Source organism: Rissa tridactyla, chromosome 4 (assembly GCF_028500815.1).
Source record: "Rissa tridactyla isolate bRisTri1 chromosome 4, bRisTri1.patW.cur.20221130, whole genome shotgun sequence".
NCBI lineage: Eukaryota > Metazoa > Chordata > Aves > Charadriiformes > Laridae > Rissa > Rissa tridactyla.
In genome coordinates this window covers 48939718-48967398 of record NC_071469.1, presented here as the reverse complement: position 1 = coordinate 48967398, position 27681 = coordinate 48939718, and the positions used below count along the sequence as shown (strand labels likewise).

The 27681-nt window shown below is 39.8% G+C and overlaps 1 protein-coding gene across 1 annotated transcript in view; it reads left to right on the top strand.

The window, feature by feature from the left end:
• The window catches only part of HSD17B12 (hydroxysteroid 17-beta dehydrogenase 12), a 90548-nt gene extending 63130 nt beyond the window's left edge, over positions 1-27418 (top strand). The window contains 5 exon segments of the mRNA XM_054199645.1: positions 9343-9377; positions 14795-14876; positions 18605-18670; positions 25371-25520; positions 25735-27418. Of these exon segments, the coding sequence (XP_054055620.1) occupies positions 9343-9377; positions 14795-14876; positions 18605-18670; positions 25371-25520; positions 25735-25839 (438 nt within the window). The 3' untranslated portion in view covers positions 25840-27418.
• Positions 27419-27681: the final 263 nt, after the last annotated feature.

Genomic DNA, 27681 nt, shown 5'->3' with positions numbered 1-27681 from the left:
AAAGCTACAACAGTGAGTCTTCAGACATTTTCACCTGGAAAATTACTGCTAACCTGATGAGCACTGATTTTTAGTTGACCGAGGATTGTGGGCCCATGGTGTCCTGTTGCACTCCTGCAAGACTTTCGTCAGGGAAGTCAGTTATTAATGGGCACCTCTGAAAGTTTCTCTTATGGAAGTCATTTAGCAGACTTTTTTTAATGTTAGCATGGCTACAGCGGGCGTAAATGTGAAGAAGTGTTGTAATGCATAGACCTCTTAGCTTGAGATTAGTGTAATCAGTAGAGTGCTTCTGCTGAGGTGTGACATCTGTGCTGTGCCAGCAGAGGGAGTGCACTATTCAGTGATTAAAGAATTTGGGGTGTCAGTCTTCCTAGGAGCATTATAGGAAGCAGAGGAGCATCCTAGGAACTAGAATAGAAAAGTTACAGGTGAACTACTTTAATATGTATTTCTGAAGATGGTTGGTTAGAATAATAGTTGAGGTCTACTTTAACTCGGTATATGCCTAAAAATCCAGAGATGCAGCCAGACTATATTGCTTTCCAGAATAAACTAGGGCTGTTTTGTGGCTTGAGTCTTCGTATTTATGATCAGCGGTGGTCAACAATTTAACAAAATTCTCCTACGGTTTCTTGTAAACTTTGCATTGTGTCAGCCTCTTCACATTCTAACATGCTTGTTTTCACGCATATAAAAACTTCGTGAGTATCCACTTGCTGTGTGTTAATAGTGTTTTTCTTGCTGTTTGAAAACTTTTTTCTTGAGTGTGAACAGCTCCTGCTACTGGGTATAATCAGAGTTTGAGCATAAGCTTCCAGGCTTGAAAATGTTTCCTCCTGCATGAGCCTGTTGTGTAATTAAACAGTAGGCATGCCAGATGCTTACTGTTTTGGGGAGAGGAGCAGATTAGAGATATGTACCATCTGTAAGTCATTTTTTCAGGAGAACCCATAGAACTAGAGAGTCATGGTAGGAAAAAGTAATTTTAGGAAAAGTCTGTATGTCCTTTCACTTAGGTTTTTGGCACATACTCCCATGAATATTTACTTCAGTGTTTTAGCTTGATACTGTCTCTTATCCAGGGCTATAAGTGCATTTAAAACAAATAAAATATTATCCCTTCTTGCCTGATTAAAAACATGAAGTTTAGTATGGTAGAGAGTGCCAAGTTCTTAAGGAGGTGAAGGTCTGCTGAAAAGGTGAAGGTACAGGGGAGACAAAGTGTGTTTTGCCGGTACCCGTTCAGGCTCTGCTCACAGTATCTCCAGATCTTCATCGGAGGTATCGCATAACATGTCTGCTGTTGTATTCTGGAGTGTTGCCATCCACTTGCTTGCCTTTGGGACAGAACTTCCTCGGTGCCTAAAAGTATTTCCTGTCTTCTCGGTAATCTGAACCTTGTGCCATCAGCAACACCTCTGTTGGACACCATAACTCTTCCGGCACACGTGTCAAATAACTTCGTTTCAGTTCTGGCTGAAACACTCCTTAAGCTTGAGGTGGGAAAGTCAAAAGATATTCAGCAGAGTTTGATTCTGCAGAAACATTAAGGTGTGTTTTGTTGCCACAAGTGTAGGCATTTTTGAAGGACAACGCTCATCCTTTACCTTTTGACCCGTCTTTTTCTGTGGTAGGCAGCTCACTGGATTTCCTAGGGGATATGCAGCATGTAGGAAGGCATGGTACGCTGAGAGATACTTTTCCCAACCATAAGGGATCTAATACTGAAATTTTCCATAATGTTTGAGAATTTGTTTCCCATCAGAGCTTTTAAACATGTTTCTTTCCCAAATCCTATTCCATGCTGTCTGCCCCCATCGTGTCCTTAGAGCAGTGTTGGGTTAGGCCACCCGTGAACCCCACAGTCATGCAATTTTGGGGCTCAATCAGTCTGGCATGAAGAATTGTGGTTACTGTGATCTACCTTCACAGCACCCTGTGCACCACTGAAGGCAAGCTACATAAAACTATGTAAAACATGTTGGAAATTTCACATCTTGTAAAATACTGGTTAAAAAACCCCAATCAAACACCATCCTGTCCCCCGCCCCCACCACAGTAGGTTCTTTTTAAGCTCTCTGGAAAACATCACATTTTTATAGTGATGTGCAGTGCAGGAGTTACTCCATTTTTCATATAATGTATAAAGTAAGAAGTGCCTTGGGTCTTGATGATGCCATAAATAGAATGACGACTTTTTGTGTTTGGTCTTTTCTTGGGAAAGCTTGAGACTTAGTGCAGCCGTATACAAGGATTGAGTTGACAGATACATGCGGAAGAAGACGGGGTAGTATGCAAAGTTCCATGGTTCCTGTCACAATCTCATCTCAAGCTTCTGGAGCGATTTAAAAAGCAGAACTTTTCTTGAATGATTGTTGGTGGCAGTTTAGGTAACATGGGTTTGCCATTATAATTTTTTGATGTCTCATTGCATTTCGAGACACAAAATAAACATATTTCTGACATTGAATAAAATAACAGGTCAAAAGTCCTGGGTTTTTTCACTAGCCAACAAGTGTTGAAGAGCCAAAATTATAATTGCTCTATATAGTTTTCATCTATAGTTCCTTTGTATCAACTGTATCTTCTTGTGTCAATTCACCTTTGTATGCTACATCCTTTGACTTCACCTGGAAAAACAGTTAAACTTGATTTGGCATTAATGTACTGAAAGCCAAGGATGCCAGACTTGCTGTCCAGTGAAAAAAGCAGGTAGGTAACGAGCATAACGAATAGTTTCCCATACTTCAGGGAGCCCTTCTTTCTCCTTTGGAAGCTGCGAGAGATACTTAGTATGTGAGGAAGAGCAAGTCTGCTATTTCTGTTTGCAGCGTCGCAATATGCTAATTGCATTGGGAGTGAGGCATAAACTTGTGTTCTCTTGAAAAACGAGTAGGACTAAATAGTTGAGGGAGTGCTGGCTTAGCGGTTGATTAAGCAGGGAGCTGAATTGGTTTGCAAGCTATTATGTTGTGGGGGAATGTAAATTTTAGGCTTGCAGGCCAGGCTTCGGTTGGAAATTGGCATTAACAGTGGAAGGGGGAGAGTAAATTACATATATGTATGTGCCTTGGTGTCTGTGCTGATCTTCGCTTTGATCACCTTACTGTTGTTTTCTACTGAGTGTCAAATACAAAGGGATAATAGGCCTACAAGATCGAGATTTTTTTTTATCATCACTGTATTTGAGAAGGTGAAGTCTTAATTTGCTTAAGACTTCAAAATATATAAATACTCTGTGTTGAACTGAGAGATCTAGTGTCAGCTGCCCACTTAATGGAAGAGGAGTGAGAGGTGAATTATACCGGGTTGTGAATCCCAGGCCAGAGAAGGGAACAACTACAAAGTCTGAAACTCTGAGTTTCGGGGAAAAAAACAACGCCCAAAAAACTAGCAAAACCCACAACAGATATAAAATTGAAAGGGAGAGAAGAAGGTAGAATACTTGAGAAAGCAGGGAAAATACTCTTTTGCAGACCTGTGCATAGAAAGAAGAAAAGCCTGGGGAGCAATGATCCTGAAAAGACAGTGGGAATGACGTCGCGCTCTCTCGTGAGTGTTCAGATGGGCCAGTGCAGCCTAATACCCTGTCTGTAAAGGTACCTTAGCAGAAATCAGATGATAGTTGCTTGTGCCCTGCTAGAACCCTATGTTCATTTTTATATTTGCTGTGTCTTGGGAGAGGATCACAGTAGGTGGAACACAATTCTGAGGGTAGTGGCGACACTGACTTGTGAGAAGAGATCAGTCTGTGTGCGTGTATTCCAGTCTAGTCAAGAGGTGTCTTTACACTTATGTTCAAAGTCATCATCAAAGGGAGGGATGATGATTTAGCCAAGTACATAATACAAGTTTATAACAGAGAGGGACAGTTGCCAACGCTTGGAAGAGGAGCAAGTGTTCTGTGAAGGTGGTCATGAATATCATTCAGATGGTCTAGAGGGAGAAATTAGATGCTGCGATTTCCCACCTTGCTGACTTTGAACCTGAGAGCATGATACACAGGAAGCTGGAACAAGGGAAATGTGGCTGTGATAAGTACTTTTCAGCAATAATCAGTGAAGCACTTGGGATTTTTCTTCAAAGTACAAGTCACTTGGGGAAACTTAGGAACTCATGGAGTTCTGTGGTTTTTTGTAGATTCGGGGTTGGGACAAATACGTATTCCACATCTTGAAAAGAGAAAGTTCAGCCTTATTTGAGTAGGCTTTTGCCTATGTAAAGCCGAGGAGGGGAGGAGAAGATGCTTACTTTGAGAGCTTTCCCTTGTAAACTGGACTCTAAAAGCTTGTGGCTCTAAATAGGGAAAACTCTCTCCTAAAAACGTTGCTCAAAGGAAAGCCACTGACAATGAAGGGGACTCGCAGCATGTTCAAATTGTAGTTCCTTTTGTATGTCCCGTGCCCCTTTCTGGTCACTGACATTGCCACATGGGTTATTGCATGATTTTCTGTTGAATTGACATCAGGTTTACTTGCCAATTTTTTTCAAATATAAAACATACTCGTTCAGTTTAGGGTATGAGCCGCATTAAGAATTTATTGTTTCAAAAGAGATACATTATAAAAACTTAATAGTAGATGAAGAGAACGGGTCTCATGATCAATTTGACTGTCAGCGCACGAGTACAATTCCTTAGTTCTTTCAGGGCAAGGTCTGCAGGTGAGAGTTACATAGGCACAGTGTCAGTTAACTATTTGTCATAGTGCATTTCTGAACTCGTGTGAATCCTCTGCCCAGGCACTATGAATTATCTTAGGGTAGCAATGATGGTTTTTACACGGGTGGGTGCACCACGAGGAATTGCCGATCATTAAGAAGTTATGTTGCTTTGAGTCGTTATAATTTCACCCCAGACTTGTGAATGAGAACTGAAGGAAGCTTCTTAGCTGCATAACAAAGTAGAAAAGTTGTCTAAGTGCTCTAGCTTCATCCTTTGCTGTCCTTGCATAGGCTTAATTACAGATCACTGTACCTTTTGGAAGTGGAAAGAGTGACTTGCAGTCATAACGTCTTAACAAAGAATGATTTATCTCTGAATATACAACTATGGTATTAGGTTTCTGGCTTAGGATAACAATTATGTGGCCCATAATTTGTGAAGGATGACTTTGAATATTTACCTCGGCTTTTCTTACTGTATTTTAGCAGTCTGACTGAATATCACTACATTCAGAACTTCACAAATTATTATTCTTTCCCTAAGATCTACTCCTGAGCTATTGCTTGGATTGGAGTGAGAAAGGGCTACAACTCAGTGATCACTGAGACTTTTTTTTTTTTCTAAATAGGAAGCACTGGAAATACATGGTTTTAACTTCTGACTCTTTGTTAGTCCCCTAATATGAGCATTCTAGTGTAGCACCTGTTTTAGAACATAAATCTAGCCACGTGGCTGTGCATTTTTGTGCCTGCAAGTAGAAATCTCCGCTTCTTTAGACTAAAAGTGGTGTTCCTGTTCCCAAAATTAAAAGGTAGAAGACAGGTCTGATGAGGAATAGTGGACAATACAACCAGTGCTTGCCAGGCGTGTAATAAATGCAGTTGCAGATAAAACCGATATCAAGAAATGATAGCTGCCTCTAAAAGGTTAACGAAATGATCTGTAATTAATCTCTGCCCTAAGTTAGGCATTTGCCGTGAACATTCTGGAACTTAGGAGCTCTGGAGGGTTAAGTGTGAAAAAAGTTGACTTAAAAAATAAAAATAAAATGCAGCCCTCCAAACCAAAGGAACTATACCCCAAATTCTGTGGTAGCATTATGCGTATATGTGAAATAATTGTAAAACAAACAAGCAAAAAGCCCTCAACAACTGCTGCTTTGTGGTTGTGTGCTAAGCTGCCAGACTATACGAAATATAAAATTAACAACCTCTGATGGCAAGGAGGCTGTCCTGAGCAAATATTTCGGGCACACACACACGCACGCACGTTCTCACTCTGCTCTAATGCACACTTTCAGAAAGAAAAACCAGGCTTTTTTTGAGCTGGCAGTTTTTGCATCGCCTAGTGTCTGGCTACTCTGTCTGAAATTTCCTGAGCCATCAGAGTCTTGGGAACGTTCACATTTTCAACTGCTGCATTGGCGTTTGTGTGGAAGGTAGTATTTGTTCTGAAAAACGGTTATGTGAAGGAAGCCTAAGTGAGTTCAGTAACCTGTAACTGAAGGCACTCCTCTTAGGGCAGCTCCCAGCCTCTCCTTTAGCTTGCCTGCCACTTTCTTCTTCCTTTCTTAGATTGCCTCCAGAGAAAGAAACACTGTCACGGAGTTCTCCGGCATCCTACATGCTAATTCCTACAGACTCAGAATTTCAAGGTTTTGGCATTTGTGAAATACACCCCATTACAGAACTAGCTGTCTCTAAGTAAGACCTAGCCAAAAGTTGGATTATTAATCTGGGAGATATTTATTCAGTTCTAGATGTTTGTTGCTGAGCTGCCTATTTCATAATGGCATGTCTGAGAATGTTGCCACTGAAGACAAGAGTGTTAACTGGTTTGGCTATTTTGGATAAAGATCATGCAAGCATGTATGGACACTTATTAGTGTCCATAGAAAACTACTTTTCTGCTATAGATTGTTTTATTAGAATTAATGCTGGGAATATCTTACGTGTGTGTACAATGTATAAATTTGCCAGCCCTGAATAGGGCTGCAGAATGCCCTGCCAGCATTTTTCCAATAGTGCTCTTGCGCTGCTGGAACAGTCTGAGCGTGGACTTGGCTGGGTGAGGTGAGACTGACTCAGAGAGATGCCTTCTGTTATTTTATTCTTTAAAAAAAATGGTATTTTTTCTGTACATAAAGATACTGAATATTCATATATCTCTCTTTCACACAACACAAGATGTAAAAAATAGATAGGAAAAACAGTTTTGCCCGATTTCACAGATTTTGGAAATTCCCTCAAAATATTGATTTTTAATGGGAACAAATGGAAGTGATGTGGAGTATGAAATGCAGTTTTGCCATCAGTGTTTTTCTGTGGAGGGAAAGAAAAACCCTGATTGCCTGTCCAGCTGAACTTTAGAAACAGACTATTTAACACAGCTGGCGGTGAGAGACTTCTTGATTTCCGCCTGCATTGTGGACCTATTGTAATATCTCGCTGCCAATGGCTTCATAGTTTTGAAATTTATATAAGTGAAACAATTATTGTCGTATATTTTTCTGTCCTCTCATTTGGATATCAATAGTAACCAGCAGGTTCGTGGTACGCTGTTAGAGCCGCTTGGTGGGTTGCAGTTCAGATTTAGACCCTGGATGCATTTGAGTGGATTTATGACAAAGTTTCAAATGTGGGGTCCCCTCTGCATTACAACGGGAGAGCCTGTACTGGTTTTTCAGACCATTTGTGGGTTACCTAAGGAAAGGCAATTGCAGTCCACATCCGTGTGTCAATCTGTGGAGTGATATGCAGCATTACACTGTCTTTAGAGGCAAGAAACATTATGATGCTTTTTGCCACGGTACCTGTGGGAGAGAGCATAAAGCTTGCACCAAGATAAAAGATCTGCTAGTCTTGAACTAGTCTTAAAATCAGCCCAAGTCATTCTTTTATCCTTTACTATTAAAACAAACAGTTGTTTCCACATCTCTTCTGAAGCATTAGTGTACGAAAGAAAAAGCTCATGTGTACTTAGACTATGAAGTCTAAGTTAGAGGGGTTTTTTTTTTTGAAGTTGCATCTGCTTAGCTTGGTGATGTTTACCAACTCTGAATACTTAGTTTGACTTCTGGGGCAGTGCTGAGAGTTAAGTAATGTCAACAGCCGACTTCATGAAAGTTAAGGTCTGTTCAGCTCCTGCCTGTACAGTCCCTTATCGAAGCTGTCATGCAGCACGGCTGATGGCAGGATCTATTCTAAGTGAGAAATGCCAATAAAATACAAAACACGGTCCTTCCCTACCATTTTCTTTGTGTCAGCTGCAATCAACTGAAATCTTGTTTTCTTTTGTGATTTTTCTCCTTTGTTACTGAAAGGGCATTTTTATAATTAAAAATGAAAACAAACAACCAGCCCCCCAAACCAGATTTAGTCATATGTAAGGGCTAACGAAGTGGTGATAGTAATATGAATAGCTTGCTACACTAAGATTTGTTTCTTTGTAATAAAAGTGCTTACAGGTGTTTTGTGCTCCTGTATATGCCGATTTCTTTTTTGTGTGTGTGTTTCCTCCCATACTACTCAAATGCTTTATGCTTTAAGCTATCAAGGTAATTTGGTATCAGTGGGAGTACCATTACATCTTGATGCCATTAGTATTTTATTACACCCTCCTCACTGGCATTCTCGAACTTTTTTGGAACACCTTTTAAAGATGTGAGAAGTGGTAACAATTTATATTTCTTGTCTGCTTTGTCTTTGGTGTCACTGACATGACACTTATTAACAGGGTTGGTTGGGGGCAGGGTAGTATTTGGCACAAGCTGAACTTTGACGACATTATTCTTAAAGGGAGAAATTTTGGATTTAAATCATATTGTAGGATGGTAGTAATTAGTAGTAGGAAAATTAGCTATTTCACACTAATTAAAAATTTGTCAAAGTTTGGATCAATACTTGATTTGTTTCCCTTGTCAGAGCTACTCTGCCTGTGACTGGGAAGTTTGTTTTAGGATTACTGCCCTGGAGAATCCTTCAACCAGGTTGTAAATAGATTGTTCAGAGTCATAACGAAGGCAGGAGCTTCTGGAGCAGCGGGGAGGTCTGCCAGGCTACTTTCCGCATGGAGGTATAGGTTTTTCACTGTGAAAACATCTATGTAATCAGCAAAAAATCTTTTGGTGTCTTAAACGTTTTCTGTAGGTAACATAAGGCAGGAAACTTATCTTCACTAGTGCTTTCCAGTGCTCTTGCTGCTCCACAATTTATTTTTAACTTAAAATCAGTAGTTCAGTAAGCCTAGTTAAAATGCATTGGATATTGTCTTGAGTCTTGGCATGGGTAGTAAATTTAGTCGGTCTTGAGGAAGACAGCTGCTTTTTGTGGGGACAGAAACGTCATACGTGTTACCGTAGTACTCTGGTTCTTTAATGTTCTTTAGAGGCCATGGATGCTGCAGAGCGGTGAAGACATTTTTTTATTTACTCTGATTGTACTTAGGCTACTAGCTGGATAGGTTCACCAGATTCAGTGCACACACTACTTGACAGAGCCAAGTTATCCAGGTAGAATAAAAATAAACTGCCTACGCAAAGTATGGTCTCTGCTTCCCTGATCCTTGGTTGAGGTGGAGGGGGTGGCAGCTGCTTCTGGGAGGAAGGGAGGCTTCCCTCGGTCGCTGGCTGTCTGGTGTCTGCATTCTCAGCCATCACGAATGTTTTCTTTTTGCAGATGACACGATTGGTGCTGCCCGGCATGCTGGAAAGGTGAGTCACACTAACACTATCCAGACAAAGTCATCATTATTTATAGGGGAGAATCCTTTCTTGAAAAATTCATTACTGTGACTAATCAGCCTAGTCTCCATGTTTTAATGGCAGAGTAATGCCGGGTGAGTCACGCTGATGGTGCATGAATCATCAGACGGTGGAAGCCTTTTCCACTCGATTCCCTTTTTATTTTTCCTCTCCCTTCTCCACTGTTGTGGTGATTCCTTTTAGAACAGAATTAAAAAGCCCGTCTGACTCATCAGCACTAACTCAACAACCTGCTATTCTGAGGGGGTGGTTACAGTTCCTGGGAATAACCTTCTTAAGGCTATTTCTCTAAGTCATTGTAAGTAAAATGGATGCAAAGAATATGTTCTCATTATACAGTAGGAGGTATATTGAGGAAAGGCTGTGATCATTTGGAAAAGTAGTATTGGAGACCAGCTCTTTAAAATAAGAGTTAATGCACACCGCTGTCGCCATGGAAGACGTGAACTGACTTCTTAGCTAGCTCCCAGGTGAAACTAAAAGGTGCACAGTTTCCGTGTAGTCCCTCCAGGCTGTTTTTGAGCTGCTGTTGACTGTCCTGGGCTGTTCACCATCTCTGTTGCAACATTAACCCTGGCTTGCTGGGGGTTGCCCTAGGTCAGGTCTGAGCTACACTTGCAATACTGAGAAAAGCTGTGTAGAACCATGTGTGACAGTCACCATGGTATTGCCTCCAAGCGAATACCGTAGGAGGAGCATATATATGGGACAAGAACTTCAAACCCAACAAAGATTAAGAAAAAAAATTGGTATTTCTTGTATCATCCCACTATCTGGGAGTCTTCATCATAGATTAGGATTCAATTTTTCAGGTCTTGCACAGATGCAGAGCGAATGTTTCACATCTAAACCAAAGTTTCTTCGTGGATACAAACTATCAGAGCTAGTGGCCAGTATGGGGGTCAGTGTCTAACACATCAGGGTGACGGCGAGCTTAGATTTTTAGTTAAACAACTGGGAGATAAGAATGAGTGATCTCATGTAAAGGAGCTTGAATTAGAAAAGAAGACACAAGACAGAGTTCTGCTTTATTTCCCAATAAAGCTAGAGTAGAGGATGAGGACTATAGTATGTAGTGGCAGATACTCAGGGTTTGTAAGTCAAAAGTTACATAGGCAAGGAGTACTGTTATTGACAGATAAAGGGACCTGCCTTTTGTGAAACCACCACCCTCTGAAGAAGCCAACGTGACCAAAGCCATTCTGCTTTCGAAGGATTTAATGTTGTTTTGTTATCAGTTTTTGGAACTTTGAAGCTCTAACAATTTTTTGCCTCAGTTTCTTCTGCATCTAAAGAAATGTCATAGTTATCTATTTGGCAGAGTTGATCACTTCAGCTTCTCAGGGCAGTATGATGTATACTCTACTTACAGAATATCCTCTGTATGTTTTTCTTGTTATGCATTAACCTGGGTAAGATATTCTGAATGAAAGGCAGCAAACCAGGATCCTGCTGACTTGTGGCTCTGACTACCCTTGAGCACACCATGTGGTGTTTCTTCTTGCTTTTCTTAACTACGTGATTACCTCAGGAATCTCAAAGATAAATGTTCAAGAAGCTTGGAGAGAAAAGATTAACAGTGGTTAAAAAGAAAAAAGTACACATCTTGAACTTTTTCCTGTGTGTGAGGAGCCACTTTGAATGGCTGCTCAATTTGAATGAAGGCTTTGGTTTCTGTCCCAAGAAAAAATATTTGAAAGAGCTTCCATTTTCTGTTTGGTTTTGTGAAGTCAGTTGGGTTTGCAGCGCACAGACGCAATGTCTGCAGCTGCCAACTCCTGCATAGTCATAGCTCACAGGCCATTAACACCGCTAAGAGTCTGTAACCACAGGAGGACGTGGCTGTCCAGCAAATCCAAAAGCATGAACAAATGGTAGCTGTACTTGGCTGCTCTTTGGGCCAACCATAAATTTCTCACGTGGGACAGCAGGTTAGGAGAAAGGGCTCCAGGCTCTAAGAATAAAACTAACCTAGAAATCCCATCCATTGTTTCTCACTTTTTGAAGGAGGATAGTGTGTTGAGTAGAGAGATGTGACGTAGTAGGCAATAGCATCTTGCAGCTATAGTGCGTACTTTTACGTATTTGAGCATTGGTTTTATGGCAATATATTACAAGACTAATACAGAAATAGAGCAGACTTTACATGCAGGTCTGTAAGGAGAAAACACAACTGGGTCTTGGTGTGTCTGTTACTTTTTATTTATAATAAACATAACAGCATTAGATGAATGCCACTTCTGGGAATGGCATTTAGATTCTCTGCTGTGGCTCCTCTCCTGTGCTCTGAACGCTTAAAGTGACAATTTATAATCTGCGGCTTCCTATTACGCTTAAATGAGTAGTTCCTCTGTAAATTTTCAGGCTACTATCTAAGGTGGGAGACTCATAGAACTGAAAATCAAGGCTTGATGTCTTTGGGAACAAAAAAACCACCACCACCATCAAAAATCAGTTGACTGTTTCTCGACAAATATCAAACTCTGGTATTTATTGCCAGGGAAGTAGCAAGTGCATAATTACATTACAGAGGAAGCTTGCTCTTTCCACTTGGCGTGCAGCTGGAGCGGGCGCTGGTTGCCACAGCAACAGGGAGATGGCTAAATATAGCCTCCCTGCCGCTGGACCGCTTAAGGTAGAATGATGGGGAGGTGTGAGGGTGTGGGTCTGGCTTTCTTCATCTTGACCAACTTTTTTTTTTTTTAAGTGCACAGTTGAGTCGGATGGAGCCAAAATTTCTTTTTGCTGCACTGATGCTCGTGTAGTTCTTCAGATCCCCCCCTGAAAACATTTCTTCTGCAATTTCTCTAAGAAGGAAAATTGCAATTGCAGTAATTGGAAGTGTTCCACACACACACACACTTCACAGTTTCCTTTTATGTGGAGGTTTTAAGTTATGAGCTTTTAAGGCTAGGACTGTTTTCTTTACAAAGAAAAAATACAAACCACAAAACCCACAGTGGCATTGACTGCTTCAAAGAGACCAATACATGGAGCTTCTGCAAGGGGCTGCTATTAATTTGTTGTGTTTCCATGAGGGTTTTCTTCACTGGGTCAGACCATTAATTCCCTGCCCCGAGATGGTGGTCACTACTGCTGGAAAGTTGCAGTCTAGCCAGATGCTGGAGACCTGTGCTTTACAGCCTGAATGCCAACCTCTCTTCCAAAGCTTCAGTTTGTTTTATAAGCATGAGGCTGGTGTTCATCCATACAAATGCTTACCCTTTTTGAATCTTGTTAAGCTTTTGTTCTCGATTAAGTTTTGTGGCAAGTATTCCCATAGTCTGAATATGGGAAGACTGCTTCCTTTTATCGGATCTAAATTTCAGTCTTTCATTTAAATAAGTGTCATCTTTTTTTTTGTATTCTGAGAGGATAAATCAAGATCTTGATCTTTGCCATTCATTAGTCTGTATACTCTTCTCGTGGCTGCTCTTAATAGTCTCTTAAATAACTAAATGGAACCAATCTTTTCACCTCATCGATGTATCAGGGTTTTTTTTTTTCTCCTTTCCCCTTTCTTAAATCATCAGGTTCTTAATATTTCTGTCCTATATTGGGAGGGATAAAAGTGTTCTATAGACTTTAATACAATATTTCAGTGGTGGTGGATCTGTCCCTGCCATTCCCACCATCCTGTTCTTTGGCTGGTTTTGGTGACAGCTGCACGAAGGAGAACTTGTGGATTTTGTTCAGGTTTTCCAGGGACCACATAGTTGATTTAGGGTCCTGCAAGGTTTGTGATTAATTCACGTTATTTTCTTTAGTATCCATTGTTGATTTTGTTAATATTGATTTTTCATCTGCCATTCTGTGGTCTGTTCACATAGCAGTCTGCACTCTTTAAAAAGTTCCTTATAGTATTCTCCAATCTCGTAATCTCTTAAAAACTGCATGAATACTCATTTCGCTTCTAATCCCCATTTGAGCTCATGAATAAATATCACAAGCACCACCTGTCTTGATAGGAGAAACTTCTGGCATCCACTGTTAACCTTTTGCTGTCATGAAAATTCATGATTAATTTGTGATCTTATTTTCTCCATACTACATGTTTTGATCCACACCACTACTTTATTTCACCAATCAAGCCTTGCAGGTAACTCCCGAAAAATACAATGAACTTTGGCAAAGGTGTTTGAAATCCTGAATGACTGAAATGATTATTTCCTGTCACATTAGCCATCTTGATTCTAGAGGTGAATCGACAGATTTAATTCACACTTGTATCATGTCAGAAGCCCCATTGGCTTGAATCTATTGTCATGATTTTCAAAGAGTTATATCATTTCAATTTTTAAGGGTCACTTTAACTCAGCTGTTTGTTTTCAAGATGGCTACTTAAATCATTGTGGCAGCAGTGGCGTAGGATATACCTGGATGAACAAATACGATGAGAAACTCACGTGTAAATCTGTGGAGTTGAACTGCATGATGCCCTACCTGTGTGAATGTTTGCACTGCACACGGCAGACTTAGTAGTATGTTCAGGTAAACTGGCTTGCATTTACTACAGGGTAAGAAGAAACAAGAGATGCATCTTTCACTGTGTTGGACTGTCTGGTAGCGCCTTCTAACAGTGTACTTGCCCTAATTTGCCTGAAGCTTTTAAAACGAATTCTTCTTTCTACCTAGCACTAAATAATATGTCTGGTTTTGTAGGTAAAACTAGTCACAGAAGCAGACGTACTCAAAATCAGTCAGTGGGTTGGGAAATCCAGGAGTCTTACTTTCTGTCCTACCTGCACATACTTTAGAGGTGCTTAGCAGAGCAGGTGGTAGCTCATTTCGGACTGGTACCCTTATCTAAATATTATTTTGGAATACTTTGTGTTACCGTAATACAGCTGTAGAACAACTTACTTTCTGTAGTCATCCACTGAATATCTTCCATACTACAGTAAAACACTTCCTGTATTTGAGCAGTAGATTCAGGTACTTCCTATCTTGAAGATCTGAAGTAAAATATAGAAGATGAAAGGGATTATCAAAGTGTAAAATATACAACAAACTTGTATTGCCATTTCTGCCACCTTAGCCTGACATTTAGGGCTTGTGCTAGCTTTGCTCAATCGGATTTGTATAGTTTAGCCCAGTGTGTGTGTACATGTATACATGTGTGTATGGAGCTTGATTCTCTTGCTGTATTGACCTTGGAGTTCTTCCTAATTTATACTACATGTTTGAATGCTTATATTGTGTTTAAAGTCATATTGGTAAATTTCAATTTAGGATTTGTTTGGGTTTCATGAAGATTTCTTAATCTCAGTTGCATCCTAAAGGGTTTTCTTAGGCTTGCAGTAATTTTATGAAATGTGAAAGACACTTCCTTTATTTCATGATAATGTGTCTTCACTGCCTTTCAGATCAAAAGGGGTAATCCTGAATATCTCCTCAGCTGCTGGGATGTATCCAACTCCACTGCTGACGCTTTACTCTGCCACCAAGGTAAGTGTTCTTTTCCACACTGAAATCAAGTGTCAAACATAAGCCAACGCTACAGCAATGAATGTTTTGGTGTCCATCTAGTGGTGCTTTCAGGAACTAAAAGTACCGAGTTTCTAACTTAAATTTTTCCAGTAGTGGAAGCTGGAAAATTGAGAGAAAAATGAGTGCAAGGGTTTACTGGCATGGAAATGACTTTTTTATATATTTCGTCGTGCATTCTACTTTAACGTGGAAAAGGATGCTAATGTATCAAGCAAGATTAGTGTGAGGTTAAGAAGGGACACTGACTAACACACTTTCTTATTTTGACTTTGAAACTTTTTCCTAATCTTACTGAAGATGTGTATCTTCAATATATAATGTATATATATTTATTTAAATAGGACTCTTCTGGTGCTTGTTGGAAGAAAACATTTGTCCTCCCTTTTTATTAGTTGCCTTAAACTTAACATTTCAGGTTAAAAGAAAGGACAGAGCTCTAAGGCCTCGCCATTACCAAACAGTCAGCTTCCCTTGCTCTGCTGACCATGCATCCTCCTAATGTAGCCCAGTATGTCGTTTGATGTTCTTGCAACATGTGGATTACTGGTTTATCTTCTCCCTGGAAGCCACCATAAATTCCAGGTTCTTTGCAGCAGGGCTGCTACTTGACCAAAATTAAGGCATGACGTTAACCCACTCTTTATGCAGAACTTTGCACTTCACTCTGTGCCAGTCCAGAAATCTCATGATTTTTAATAATAATCAAATTTACAGGGTCTCTCCAGACTGAATCTCTGTCGTGTCAGCTGCTCCGTCTAATGCTGTCATCTGCGAGTTTGCTGACGATGTGCTTTGTGTCATCGTCTAGGTCACTGATAGGAGATACAGAAGAACATGGGCTTCTGTATTGATTTGTAGGGTTCTCTGCTTGCTATCAGCCAGTTGTCAAGTTATTGATTATGGCCCTTTGAGCCTGGTGGTCCAGCCAATTTTCAGTTTGGCCAGCAGTCTGGCCTTTCAGCTCGACTTCCAAATGAGAAGATGATGTCAAAAGCTTTACTGAAGTGAAAATGTATCTATACATGCACATGCATGCATGTATTAAAAATCTGTTTCCCTCATCTACAAAGCTAGTCCAGTCCATTGGAGAAAGCAATTTAGTTGGTCAAACATCATTTGCTGTTGATAAATCTGTGACTGTTTCTGATGTATCTTCTTGTCCTTCATATACTTGGAAATGATTTACAAGAGGAGGGCTCCATGATCTTTCCACAAACTGAGTTAAAGCTGATGGGATTATTCTTGCCTTTTCAAGGAGGGATATGTTAGCCCTCTTCCAGTTGCCAAAGACCTCCCCCAGTTTTCATAACTTTTCAGATACTGTAGGCAGTGGACTTGTATACATACGGACATTCTTTTAGCTCTCTTGAGTGAATCCATGATGGCTCCATCAAGCTTCTCTGAGTAGTCCCTAAATTGTTGCTGCCTCTGCCTGTCTCTTCTGTTAAACAAAGCTGGTGCATGCAGAGGCATGTGAGCAAGCTTTGGCTGTGCAAAGGCAAGAGAAGTGTTGAATAACTTAACCTTTTTTTATCCTTTATCGTTAGTTTGTCTCCCTCATCCATCAACAGACCCCCATTTCTCTGAAATGCCTCTTGAATCTAGTGTACCTGTAGGATCCTTTACTGATACCCTTAAAGTCTTTGCTAGTTTTCTCCTAGCTTGGATTTTATTCCCAAGTACCCAATAATGTTTTATGTTTCTCTTTTGTTACTTCTCCTTGTTTCTGTTTCTCATATGCTCATTTTCAGTTTGTCAAGAAGCTCCCCACTTAGCCAAAAATGTCTTTTATGGAAATTTCCTGTCGTCTTCCACAATAGGCTGGTTTATTTTACCAGTTCATAAGTTACTACTTTAGATCTACGTTTCTTGTTAAATTTATCTGCTCTGGTTTCTCTTTGTGTCACTGTGACAGTTTTGTCTTTCTACAGCTGGTCTTTTTTTTTTTTTTTTTTTTCTTCCCTAAAGATACTTGTAGGGGCTTCTAAAATGTTCACCTAAAAGGTCTCCAGTTAACTCCGTAAAGACAGACTATGGGTACATAGTAGGGAACTGAAGTATATATGATAGAACTAAATGCAAGAGACATTTACACTTGTATTAAAGCAGTATGGCACTACAGCTTTTTCAGATGCACCTGGTAATTACCTTAAATACTTCAAGGGTTTCAGAGTCTAAGCAGAACCTTGCCAGGATGAAGAAACCATCAGTAGTGTCATTCATGTCAGAACAGGCCTATGTTTCCTGTAGACTCTCGGTAACATCTTCATATTTTCAGAAAGGAATTGATGCACACTATTTTATTCATACTAAAGGAGGGGATATTTAGGTTTAGAAATCATGAAAGCCTGGATTAGTTTTAGGTGATAAAATTTGCTCTTGAAATAGCTGTTTCCTGAGAGCGCAGTTCTTTGTTTTAATACGAAAGGTCACTTTCACCGTGGCAGTGCCTTCAGCTTTATGGAATGAACTGAGTTTCTGATTTTAGTGATAATATGCCTTACACTGCTTTGGTTAGTCTTTTTTCAATGAGAATCTCAAATATTTCCTCCCTTCCCCCTAAGAAACTCAATTACAGGTTAAGTAATCTGCTTATTCTCAGCACTGCTCATCTTCTACCACGGCAAGATTAGTAAGCATGAAAGTGACTCCCCTAATGTAGCTATAGAAAGAGTGTATCTGCAATTCCTAGGGTTTTTTTCCTCATCTATATAGAGGGGGTTTAAAGTACAGTACCCTTCAGGTCTAAGTCAATGGCTTTGGCTAATTATCAGGAACAGACACAGTCCAACTCTTTAACCTTCTTGTGGAGAGTTCCCTATTTTACGACAAAACAAGATACTTTTAAAGGAATCATAGTCACTCCATTGATCCTACTTGGCCCTATTGTTTTACTGAAACAAGAAATCATAGCAGAACCTGATGTTTTTGTCTCACTGGACAGCAGGAAGGAAAACTGGAAAGGTGGTTTAGAAGAAAGTCAGGGAGGGGGAATCTGTGCTGGTTTGAACTGCTGGGTGGCCTTGGGTTATTAGGACAATACTTTCTCAGCATGGTTATGGGAGCAGCTGTATCAGATGTGAGGGCATCTTGAAGGCAGGTACTGGCATCCACCTTTTAATCCCTTTTACTTCATTCTTTAAGCTTTTAGTCTTGTAATTGCGAAAACTTCCAGAATTTTGGAAGAGAGTCTGTGGAGGTGGACTTCAGGACTAGGAACAAGTATTACCATAAGGTGGCATTTCTTAAAAGTGTAAAGGCAGAATACAAGATATTTAAAAACTATGTTTTAAAAACCCCATACAAGAGAAACCTACTTAAATAACCCTTTAAAAAAAAAAGTCTAAGGAGATGATATTAAGTAGTGAACAATGTGAACATACAAAGACTTATTTTCCTTTTTTAACTAGGCTTTATGTAACAAATGTAGTTTCTTTTCCTTCTAAATTAGAAAGGATTTTATTTGCTTAGATTGAGCCTCACTTCTGTAAAAACACACCGTAAGCATTGTGTTTCTATTCAGATGTCATTGTTCTAATAGGCAAAGTTTCTTTGAAAACCTAAGATTTTTCACTTTGAAAACAGGAACTATAAATAGTAATTCAAATATGCTTACAAAAACCTGCAAGCTCTGGTTTCCATTTTAATGCGTAGCATGCTGTATGTTTCCCTTCTTTCCTCTCTAGGCTTTTGTGGATTACTTCTCCCGAGGCCTCCATGCAGAATACAAGAGCAAGGGCATCATTGTGCAGGTGAGTAGAGTTTGTTTCATGTAAGTGTGGTTACCACAGCAACATTGGTGTCTTGGTAACAAAAGGGAATCAGCATATTCCCTTATTCATGAATATGTGACGCAGATTAAGGATAAGGATTTCCTTTGATCCCATTAGCAGCTACTCTGAAACTATGCATCTTGAAGCAACAAAAAACATGGGTTTCGTTTGTTTGTTATAGCTGATGGTGGTAACTGAGCTTTAAAGTATAAAATATTCCATAAAAATATGTGCAACTCTGTAGAACACCTCTTTATACCACTTAATCTACTGGAATGCACTTTTGGAGTGCATTTGTACGGAGGTTCAATGGGTAACTGCTCAAAAGACTAGAATTGTGGCAGTCCATTCCCTGCAGTGTCAGCGAATCAACTAGCGTAAGCAGTAGCATGTTTTTAGTTATTTTTGATGGGGCATAAAAGCAAACCAAGCCAGACTCTCACAGCTTCATGTGATTTTGCTTTAATATCACTTCTCACATCCTCATTTAGTTTGCTTCCAAAACGTGGCTGCAAACACTGATTTTTTTTTTTTATATTTTTTTATTACGTATTACACCTGCTGCTCTCCAGAGCAGTCAGTTTGATAAAGGTGGTATAAGATAGTACCTCTACTGTGAAGACAGTGGTGTATCTCTTTCAAATTCAGTTAGGGATCTTCTCACAAACAGGATGAGCCTACGTCCATGCCTGTCATTCCCCTATTCTGTATGGTGGGTCTCAAACCCGTCTGAACTCTGAAAGCCCTATGAGGAATAAGGCACAAAGTTGCCTGCCATATTTGTGTAGTCATTAAGCATGCCAGCACAACTTTTGTTACTGGCTAAAGCCGTAGAGAAGTTGTTACCAACTTAGGGCTATGTTACCTTATTGATGTGCTAGATTTTTATTTTTTTTCCCTTTAAGCCTACTTAGCAAAACAAGAATTTATCACCAGGAAATGTCCTGCATTTTAGTATCCAGATGTTTAGTATAATGTCCTGTCCCAGTTCCTGACAGGGGATTGCATTAAGAAAAAAGACAATTGCTGGGGGAGTTTTTCCCATGCAGTCACTGACGTTTTACTGGGAACCTCATTTAAACATCTAAACATCTAACATACTAAACATCTAAAGGGATGCTGTTTATTTTGGGGTCTGTTGGCAGCGCAGAGGAAGCTATCAAAGGTGGTCCCTGAAAGCATTTTAATGACTGTTGTTACAGCCCACCTTGAGGACAGACTAGATGACACTAGTTTTACACTGGTAACAGATTACAACTTGATGTAGAGCTCCCAAAGTGTAACTTCTCCTCAGAGCACTTGATGCTGTGTCCTAGCAGCCTGGGGTGTCCCTTCAGCTAAGCCAATGTGCAGCAATGAAGGATGCATGAAAAGGCATCACTCTGAACAGGTCCACGTTCAGCGTACAGGGTGGTTTGTGTGTGCTCTTAGTTCTTGAAGTGGTTTAAGCTGGAGCAACTTTGTTTTATGTCTCCTTGTTACTTTCTCGTCTCAGACTTTCCAAGCCTTTCCCTGGCTTCATCCCCAAACCGTCCAGCAATGGGTCAATTTTACCATACTGCAAGTTCCTTACAGCTTTCTTTTCCCTTTCACCCTTCTGTATTACTTCTATCTTCCCAGTGTGGTTCAAGTTGTATTACTTGCAGATTGAGCTTCGTTATCAGACAGCTGTTCTCCTGATCAGTTTCATCTGTATGTAGTGTGGCCTTCTTTTAATCCGTGGTCACAGACCGAAGGAACTGGAAGAGTATTTCTCTTTTCTACATCAATAATATGAAGTCTCCCGATAGGATTTCTTTCCTGCTCAAGACTACTTGCAAACTGTGAGGCGTGGGCTCCTTCAACACACAGCTTCACTGGCAGTAGAGCTGGGTGTGATATTTTTTATGTGTGTGTGCACACGTTGCGGTATACCTAAGTTCTTTCTCTGTTTTATGGTGTTTTCTCAGGTAAAGCTCTGCCGGTAGTCATCTTGGTGTGAGAGTATTTGGAGACAGATGCTTGCAGGAGAAAGAACTGTTACATCTTTCAGATCTGTTGTTCCTACGTGCATTTGTAACCAGGCAGTCTCCTCCTCCCCAAATTTTGCTTAAATAGTACTCTGTCACTTTGAGAGGAAAACATAGAAGGAGCAGGTACCCCTCATTTATGACTATGGAGTACCTATTGAAACTGAAATGGTAAATAACCTAGTAACTCATGCTTGGCTAAAGGCATTAAACACAGTATGACTGTAGATAGTATGGGAAAGATTTTCTAGCTTTTTGGATGTGGAAAAGCTAGAAAAAAAGTTTTCAGTGTCTTACATTTTTAACACTATAAACAAATGATTCTGTATCCATAATTATGTTTTCCTGTGCAAAACATAACAGGTTGTGGTAAGCTGTCTTTTTGTAACTCCCATGCTGGCAAAAGGTGCTGAATTCCTGGCAGCACTGCTTTTTTTGCTCCTAAACGTAGACAGTGAGTTGCCATTCTGAGTTATGTGGGCCTGATGACCAGTAGCTGTCACAGCTTCAATTTATTATGCTAATTTTATTACAGTCCATGTCCTTCTCGTCTTGTTCCAGCCTAAGTCACTGTAAACCACTAATGAATATTACAAGTACCTTTCTGTGAAGACTAGCTGACGTATCTTGTTCAAGCCCTTTGGAAGACTGCATCCCCTTTAGATTCTTTGAAGTTCATCTCTCTGACCTTCAGAAACGTAGCACTTTTAATCCAGATTTGCACTTACAGTTGAGATCACCATTTAAAACGGTTAACTCGTACCATGCCAATATCCGCAGAGTACCAGTGCGGCAAAAGCAGAAACTCAGTACAGGTGGTATTTTATTTTACCGGTTTCTGAAGTTCAACCTAAGGTATATCAGTTTTGCTCAAGTGGATCACCTTCTCTCTGGAAGCTTAATTTTGATAGTATATAGTGCTTTTATTGCAATGCAGACATCTTTAGATTAAAACTATATTCTTTCTTGGCTGATAGGCCTGCTTAATTTTACAGAAGCAGCACAGTAATAGCATCGGGTTAAAATTCTGTGTGTGTTTACATGGAGAGAAAGAGACAGGCAAAAAGAAAAGGAATGAGGAAGAAGATAACGAGGGCTTCTCTCAAGGCTCCTTTTGAAAAATCTCTCCCTGAAAGATTTCTGTAGATTCTTCTGAAACTTTTACTCATTGAATATGTCTAAAAATACTGCTTAATTCTTTACCCCTTTCTTTTATTGCCTTTTTTTTTAACTTACGTCAGTATTGGCATTTTCCCCTCTATACTTCATTACCATCCATAGTAAAAGTGTAACAATGAAAACTTCCACTACCTGTTTTCTTCTACCATATCCACTATATGAAATATCAGATCATAGAATCATGGAAGTATTTGTTTGAAGGGATTTCTAGGAAGTTTTCTTGTCTAACCTCCTGTTCTTCTAGTGTTAGCAGTGGGATTGCTGCTAACACAAGGTCACGGGCTAGTCATGGCTTTATCCAGCCAAATCTTGGAAGACCTTCAAGGGCAGGGGTGCTGTGACCTCTCTGGACAACCTGTTAGTGTTGTTGCACTGCTCTCCTAGTAAATGTTTTTTCCTTAGTGTCTGGTCTGAAAGTTCACAGCCAAAATGGACAGTTTGCCTCCTGTTATTTTATCTGGCACTACTGAGAAGAGTTTGGCTCTCATCTTCGTAACTGCCCATGAAATAACTATAGGTAGGCATTGGATCACCACCAGCCTCCTCTTCCCCACACTGAACAAGCCTATCTCTCTCTCTCTGGGTATTCACAAAAGTGTGCTGTCACCAGATCAATGGCGTTGCCTTCCTCCAAAGCTTTTTACCTTTGCACTGTAGCTTTCTGTACAGGTCAGCTTTGGTTGCTGGAATTCTTCCATTTGCCCTTTATGTCCCCCACCCTCCTTTTCCCCACGGAGAAATGGAAAGAGACTTCTTTGGAAACACTCAAGAGTTCAGGTCTTCTTTTTAAAGTAAGGTAAAACAGGTGATAAAATTGTGTAAACAAGCTATTCTGACTTTTGGGGGCTTATTTTCATGTGAATGTAGCATAATTAATAGAGGTTTCTGTTCAGGACTTGAGATCAGTTTTTGCATCCATACAACATTCAAGACCCCAATTCTGAGTGCCAGCCAATTTTAATAAGTATCAGAGCTGTAAGTACTAGCAAACGTTTTAAGAGAGCAAGTGAGATGGTATTGACATAAGCTACTTTTAAGGCACGTTTTGAAACTGGAGGGCAGGCTAGGCTTTCTCTGGATAAAGACAAGGAATTTTCTATACAGTTCCTTGCGCACAGGTAGTGTGGCATTTTATCTGCCTGAATAAAAAATGCTAAAGGGCTTCAGGCAATGAAAGATTTTTTTATTTTTTTTTAATATGTCATGCTAGTTTTAGATATAGTTCATCAATGTCTGAGATCCTTGTGTGGAGGAAGAAGGGGGGAAAACTAACTTGATGGATTCAACAGGTCTCTTCATAGCTGTTAAAATACAGCACAGTTAATGGGGAGGTGGTAAATCTTATGTTTCTGAAATTAAATACCTGTTTCTGTTGTCTAGAGAGCATTTGGGAGGAAAAAAATGCTGGAGTGTAATCCTATGCTTCCGTGTGCCTTGAAGTCTGTGGATCAATAGCTAACCAGTAGTGCTACCGTATGCTTGCTTTTTCAAGTATCCTCATGCACAATTGTTTGCCCCTTCATGCTATCCAGTGGCTTAACTGGGTAGTGCAGTTCACTTATGAAGTCTTTTTTGAGCAGAGGAAGACAGAAGATAAATCCTAACTATAGACAGAAGATAAATCCTAACTATAAGCATCGTGCCACTGTATGTGAGGATGTTGCAGATATAATTTGGTGGTGAATAAGAAGCTTAGAATGTTTTTCTTTTCTTTTCTTTTTTCTTTTTTTTAAAAACACCAAACTAGAGATTGAGTTTAGAAATGTAATCTGAAAAATGGATGAGGTTCACAGGCGGGAGCTGAAACTATGCTGTTATGGTAATAGAATGAGTAGTTTTCTTACCCAAGCATTTGTAGCTTTTGGAGGCTTCAAAGAGATGATGGTAACCTCTTACACTTCTGAAATTCAAGTCTCCATGTTTTTCCTCTCCATTCGAAAGTGGATTCATGCATTCATATTTTTGAAAGTCCTATTTATAGAGATGGTTTTAATGTTCTAAGGTGCAGGAATGAGCAGACATACCAATGTTTCCTGTTTGTGGTGGTCAAATTCCTGTTGAACCATGCACAGCCATGGCATGGATGAATAGTCAATGAGAGTTCAAGTGGTCCTTTCCCCCTGTGCTATGCTTTTAAGAGTGTGATAGTAGAGCTAATGTTTCTGAGGTCAAGCACGTGTGGTCATTGTTCTTTAAGAGACTAACATGGGGAAGCAGGTTTCCAAACCATAACTTGCCCAAATATACTGAATTTTGAAATGGGGTATTCTCATTTTGAGATACATTAACGCAGCATAAGTGGACACACACTTCTCAGATATCTGCTGTAAAGGTCCATGAATCATCGCACGCACTACTGTGATGGGCAGTAGTGAATTGAATCGCTAGTATAGCCACAGATGAACTATCAATGTTTTAGGAGGTCCTTGTCAAAGTGGTAAGGTTCCAACCTTTCAAAGCTTGTGAGATCTGGTATGTTAATATCTGATTGAGTGGCTATAGAACAGGGCTTTTTGATTACATTTTTTTTTTTAGAGGCATAGATTGAGGACAAGTTGAAAGCAATGCCAAAACCATGACTACGGGGAAAGAGGGTTGCTTGCTAGTGTCCAAGTATACGTGCATTTCCCTTTCCTTCTCCAGTAGCATGAGCTAGGGATAGGTGGAATGTGGTTTTAGATCCATCCCTGAGGTCTTGGGGGATCTTGCCCCACCATGGACATGCCACTGTGGTACCAATGTCCCTTTGTCAACCACATATTCATGCTGCTTCCTCTTGCTTTTCCATTATGCCAGGGCCGATAGTTCTGTGACCCACCATCGCTTTTTCTGTTTCTTCCAAACATCGCTGTAAAAATCCATTAACTGTGCTCCACTTCTTGATACTTCCTTCTGTCCTAGAGGTCTTCCACTCTGGTACAATGTCTCCTCCTTCCTCTGAGCCCTCCTGTGGAGTGACAAGCTCAATGTTCCAAGTCTTCTGATATTCCCTTTCCTTCTTCATCCTGCCTTCGTGTTTCTCTCTGTACAGGTGCCTAACTGAGGAGCTGTTACTCAAGTATAAAATCCTTGTCTTGGATTCTGCTCCTCCTTCCCAAGCAAACATTGGGTGTTTACTACAGAGAAGAAACACTGCAGCATTTTCTGTGAAACAGCTGGAATGAAGTTTTGCACTCAAAAACTTTAATAAAAGCTTTTTAGCCATAGGCTTGCACGAGTGGTTTTTCTAGGGCCCCAACTGGGGATGCTGACTGTCAACAGACCACTAAACTATCTATCTTTCACATGCCAAATGTGGCCCACAAGATATCTGATTGAAAATGTTTTTGATATTGTACATTCTGATCTTATAGCCAGAATCACAAAGAAGGCTAGCTTAAGCTATAATTCAGTATACAGGTTACTGAATTTCCAACCATTTTAGTTTCTTGATGGATCTGTAAGTTAATCTGAAAGCATTCTCTCCTTAATGGGATCTTTCCTATGTGCAGAGTGTTCTACCGTACTATGTGGCAACAAAAATGTCCAAAATCCGCAAGCCAACCTTTGATAAGCCCAGTCCTGAAACCTATGTGAGAGCTGCCTTGGGCACGGTAGGCCTGCAGTCCCAGACCAACGGGTGCCTACCCCACGCACTCATGGTAAGTCACCTTGGAAGACATAAGGATCTGGAATGTCCTTTGTATGTGTTTATTATGGAAGATGAGAAAAGAATAATTTTGAATATTAAATATTTTTGTTCTTTAACTTCTAATCATAACTTGGTAATATTTGTGTGTGCTGGTAACTGTTAGATTTCAATTAGTACAGGCTATAAAAAGCTGAGACTCCCCCCCCCCCCTTTTTTTTTTTTAGGGATGGATCTTCTCACTTCTACCTACACCTGCTGTCATGAATGTACTCATGAAAACAAACAAACAAATACGGGCTCGTTATTTGAAAAAAATGAAGGAGAACTAAGGTGGAGGCAACTCGATCTTGGAAGCCTGGGACTTCTGCAGGTTCCATAGCCACACTGCAGCACCAAGCAGACCTAACGTTTTAAACATCTTCAATCGTAGGTGTACTTTCTAACAAGCAAAACAGTCTCGTTTTGAGGATACAGGTGAAACAAGACTGCTGACCGCTAATATTGATTTAAAAATAGGCTTTACTTGTTTATAGATCTTATTGGGGGGGGAAGCACTTCAGACTAAAATTGCACTGTGCTTTAAGAAATACTTACATGGACTTGATCAGACATTGCGCTGTTGAGGAGCAGCTTGGTTATATAGCGTCCATCACATCTATGTATCGTGTGCGTGGGTGAAGGGCAGAAAAATAGTAGTTCTCACATATTCCTGGACGGGTGGGGAGGAGTGGGAAGGGAGCAGATTTATTTAAAAAGGTAACCTAGCACTATTGACAGAGTGTAACTTTTTCCCAGATCAGGTTTTGGGTATTTGCAAGGATTCTGCATTGTCAGACAGCTCATGAGCGCTCCCCTGCTTACGTGGTTCAGTGGGATTTCTTTTTGGTTATGAACTTGAGGGAATTGGGCCAAAACCAAAAATGAGTGTAACTGCTCATCTATAAATATATACATAAAATAACATTGCAAAAATTATTTAAATTTCTGGTTCTTGAATATGGATTCTAACTTTTCAGTAATATGTAATCTCTATGATTTGTAATAACATTTTTAAAAGTTCAGTGCCTGCTCTTTGTAATAGGTGGTGATAACACAATGTAGATAAATGTCACAAGTTATGTGTTATATGCTGGTTGATATGTTAAAGATTATGGGCACTTTAAATGCAGAGCTTGAAACGAGTTATGTTCCTTGTTAGCATAGATGGTTAAATTCCGTTTGAAGTATGTATCAGTCTGTCTTTTTGGTGAGGCCCTTTGAAACGTGAATCCTGAATATTTGAGACAGCTTTAAAAATGACAAACAGTAAACTTCTGTAAATGTAGAACACTTTAAATGTAATTGTGTTTAACTGATTTCTTTCATGGTTCTATTCCAAAATGGAGTGCTCCAGTGAGGCTGAAGTTAACCCAACTCCACATGATAGGGATCAGAATATATGAGAAGTCTGCACTGCTGTTGTCTGTATTTACCTACTCTTTAAATAAAGATTTTGGTCTCTAACATTCCTTTTTCTAAACATAAAATGTTTAGAAAACTTCCAAGGCAAATCAAATTGCAAGCAGCTGCCAGTGGTTTCTGTGGTGACTTCCTATGGTTGGAGGGTGGAGGTTGTTTTCTGTCCTTGAAAGAATAATTTCAAGCTCTGATTTTGAAGTAAAGTATGTTGTACTAAGACATGATTTGGGGCTAACATTTCTGTACATTGAAAAAACCTGAATACCGATGCAATGGTGCTGATCAAATCTGAGTTTTCTTAATTTTTTGGAACAGGGATGGTGAAGTCAGTGGTATTAGTTCTGTAAGAGCACATGACTTGGTTTGCTCTGGATCTGATGTGGAAAGCATTGGACTAAACAATCTGTATGTTGGGCTTTGTAAAACAAATAAAATGAAATTTGCTCTGAATATTTAACGTGTTGTTTTTTTCCTTAAAATGTTTGCCTGTATATTCAAATGCCTGATTGTCCTTTATCATATATAATAATGCAGTGAAAATTACAGTATTTTTACTTGCCAAAACCAAAGCTTTTATTACTCTGTTTTCCTGGCCATTATCTATTTTAAAGATATTTTTAAATCACTGGAACACAAAAGAAACTATTAACTAGAACTGTTAATTAAGCTATGAGTAAGAAATAGTTATTTCCAAATAACAATTTTCTAACTAT